The sequence below is a fragment of the Nothoprocta perdicaria genome, unplaced genomic scaffold (genome assembly GCF_003342845.1).
Source record: "Nothoprocta perdicaria isolate Ctin4 unplaced genomic scaffold, notPer1 scaffold_6, whole genome shotgun sequence".
Taxonomy (NCBI): domain Eukaryota; kingdom Metazoa; phylum Chordata; class Aves; order Tinamiformes; family Tinamidae; genus Nothoprocta; species Nothoprocta perdicaria.
Genome location: NW_020455865.1, coordinates 713,786 through 716,753, shown reverse-complemented (window position 1 = coordinate 716,753; position 2,968 = coordinate 713,786). Strand labels below are relative to the sequence as shown.

General features: G+C 51.6%; 2 protein-coding genes across 3 annotated transcripts in view; one reads left to right on the top strand and one right to left on the bottom strand.

Annotated features, from left to right (window-relative positions):
- The window catches only part of HSPA5 (heat shock protein family A (Hsp70) member 5), a 3,938-nt gene extending 3,818 nt beyond the window's left edge, over positions 1–120 (bottom strand). The window contains exon 1 of the mRNA XM_026049282.1: positions 1–120. Within this exon, the coding sequence (XP_025905067.1) occupies positions 1–110 (110 nt within the window). The 5' untranslated portion in view covers positions 111–120.
- A 799-nt stretch (positions 121–919) lies between these two features.
- GAPVD1 (GTPase activating protein and VPS9 domains 1) overlaps positions 920–2,968 on the top strand; it is a 25,844-nt gene continuing 23,795 nt past the window's right edge. For both annotated transcript variants that reach the window (XM_026049173.1, XM_026049172.1), the window contains exon 1: positions 920–962. The gene's annotated coding sequence lies outside the window, so the exon portion shown is untranslated. The remainder of the gene's footprint in view (positions 963–2,968) is intronic.

The following is a 2,968-nucleotide window of genomic DNA, read 5'->3' as shown; positions in this document are numbered from 1 at the left end:
TAGGTGGTGCCCAGGTCGATGCCCACCACCGTGCCCACATCCTCCTTCTTCTCCTCATCGTCGGCGCGCGCGGCGCCCAGCACCAGYAGCGCCAGCAGGAGCCGCCTCATGTCGCCCGCTCTCGTGTCGCCGCCGCCCTGCGGGGAAGCCGCGGTGAGGAGGCGCCGCCAGCACAAAATGGAGGCGCCACGTGCGCGCCCAGACCCCGGCAGCCCCCCCCGGCCCGGCCCCTCCCCGCGCCGCCGCCACTCACCGCAACCGTCGCACGCACAACTGCCGCTGAGGCTCCGCGGCGCCGCGCGCCCTTATATACCCTCCGCTTCTCCTTCGTGGAGGCTCGCCATTGGCAGCGGCGCCTCCGCTGGAGCCTCCCCATTGGCTGGCTGCTACTAAGCTGGCCTTCCCCGATTGGCGGGAAGCGGGCGAGCGCAATGACACGTCTGGCGCGCCCTCCTCGCGCCGCCTGATTGGCTCGTGGCGCCAGTGTCGCGGACCTATCCGCGGAAGAGCGTGAGCCAGGCGGAGGGAGCCCATTGGCTGGGCCGCGCGGTAGTGCGGCTGCGCGGGCGGGCCGACGGGCCCTTCTGGAAGTTTCTATGGTTACCGGCGGGGCACGGGGCCCGCCATTACGGGCGGCGCCGCGGGGCGAGGCCGCGGCCTGGTGCCCCATTGTCCCCCGCCGCGTTGCGGCTCCTCGGGCGGCGCCACGGCCCCCGCTAGGGTCGTTGCTATCTCCCTCCCTGTGCGGTGCGCRGTCAGTGGCCCTGATGGTGTAGGGGCCTGTGCCGTGTCCCTGCGGCCTGCCGTGTACCTGCCAACATAGCCCCTGTGCCCTCGGCGCCTGCCTGCGCACCCCTGCCTTCACCCGAAAACTGCAGCGCAGAACTCCGCGTGGGGAAACTACCACTGATCTGAAATGAGATCAGCTGCTAATAGCCTCTGGTGATACTAGATCTGAAATTGTAAGATAATTTCAAGTAATTGAGGACTATATATAGCTACAAATTATGAGCGAGAGAGACAGGGCTATGTTTGGGTACCTTCGTTCACATGTAGAGCACCATAAAACACCCTCTTTTGGGAGTTAAGCCTGACTTAGCTGCTGTGTCTCGATAATATGAAGAGAGCCCTTTAGGAAAGATCTGGTGAGAGATGAGGTGCCAACAGGAGTCTGTAAATGCAATCTGTGCTGTTAACCCTGTTTTGAAATGTATTTCTGTGTCCTTTATCTATGTTTGTGGATTATTTTATTGCTTCTGAATTGCATTCACATTTGTTTGACTTTCTCCATTTAAAAATTCTGAGGTGACTGAAGCAAATTATTGAGCTTAGTCATTGGAAGAGAATTATTTCCTGTATAGCTCTGTGTCCTGGGAACCATACGTAATGTGTTTTATTTCTCCTCTGGAAATCTTGAGCAGATAAGGAGGTGGTTTCATAATTCTAGACCTTGGGCTCATTTTCCATATTTCTGTAGGGGACACAACCTTATAAATGCAGTAGCTATTCAGCATTACTGTCTAGAGTACAGTATGGTTGTAGTTGGCTGTATTGTACCAAACCAAACAGTGTGCTGATGCATTGTGTATTTGGGTTTGATTAACATTTTTCTAGTAATTAATTTTTCCAGAGCCGTTTGTAAGAGAGGAAAAAAAATAGTTCTAACTCTAGTCTTTTATCAGAGAAGAAAGGGCAAGGTRGTAACTGTATCAGTTAAGAAAAAAATGTGTAGATAAGATTTTAGCAAGCGACAGATACAAAATATCAATGTTTGTCTCTTGTGTTGAGCTGGTTGTTGCTGAGACCTGTGCAGATAAGCCAGGCAGAAAAAGCAAGCAGCCCTGGTGCCCCAGGAAGTTACTTGCTTTCTTAAATCTCTCTTAACCGAGGCCTTGGGTSTGCTTGCCACATGCACAGTCACTGCGAGTCCTGGAACTGTGGAGGATTCCCAGTGTTTGGGGAAAGGATTATTCCTCATATTCCATGCTATTACAAGGCGTTCTGTTTGTAATTGAGCTGTGAAGCTCAGAATTCAACTACAAATGGTATGTAAGCATCTCTAACCATCACTTTATTTTGAAAGAAGAGACTTCTGAAATCTTCAGCACTAGCCCATTTCTATATGATATGTTGTGCCATTGAGAATTTCCCTTGGCATTTCTACTGGGTAGATTTGACTTGTGTGTGTTGTAAGGAGGAAAGTACTTAAGGGTTAGGTTGGGAGTCGTGCTTTTGCGCACTGCCCTGGTCCTGCAAATAAATCACACTGTGACCTTAGCATTCAGCCACTCGTGCCTCTTTCCRTGTGTGAAGTTGTATAAGRCTCATCTATCACATGAGCAGTCAGTAGCATTTGTATGTTTTTGAGAATTCTGTGAGGTGAAAAAGGGCAAAGTAACAACCACCCGGATGCTGCAGTACATTCCTCGTGTCTTAGTCTGAAGTCGTTGGCGTTGGTTTCTCTTATTCAGCAGTTGCTATTGGCCACCCTAGCTTGCTCCACGCAGGGCAGGCTTTGCACATTTAGTGTGGCCACCTCTGAACAACGTTGCTCCGTGCAATTTAATCTGCTTTTATGGGTGACATCTACAGATCTTCCCTGTTAGRGAGGCAGCTGGAGATGAAAGGCAGGGTACATCTCGGGATGTCCCAAAGGTAAGTGCTGGTTATCTAAACCGTCTCTACAAAACGGACAAACTCTGCAGTGGCAGGATTACGTAACGGGTGATTTTTTTTATGTGACAAAATAGGCCCACATCAAAGATGCAGCACAATAAACACAGCAGGTTTCGCCTGCTGTTGCCATCAGCTGGTAATTTTCARTCACAAAGACGTCTCTTCAGAATTGTTCCTCAGTTCAGAGATGAGCAGCCTTCCACCCGTGTAGCTCTTCCTCGAACGCAGGCGCCTCCAAAACCAGAGAGGAGCCGGGCAGAAAATGTGCAGGAGGGGCAGGTTAGGGAGCGCT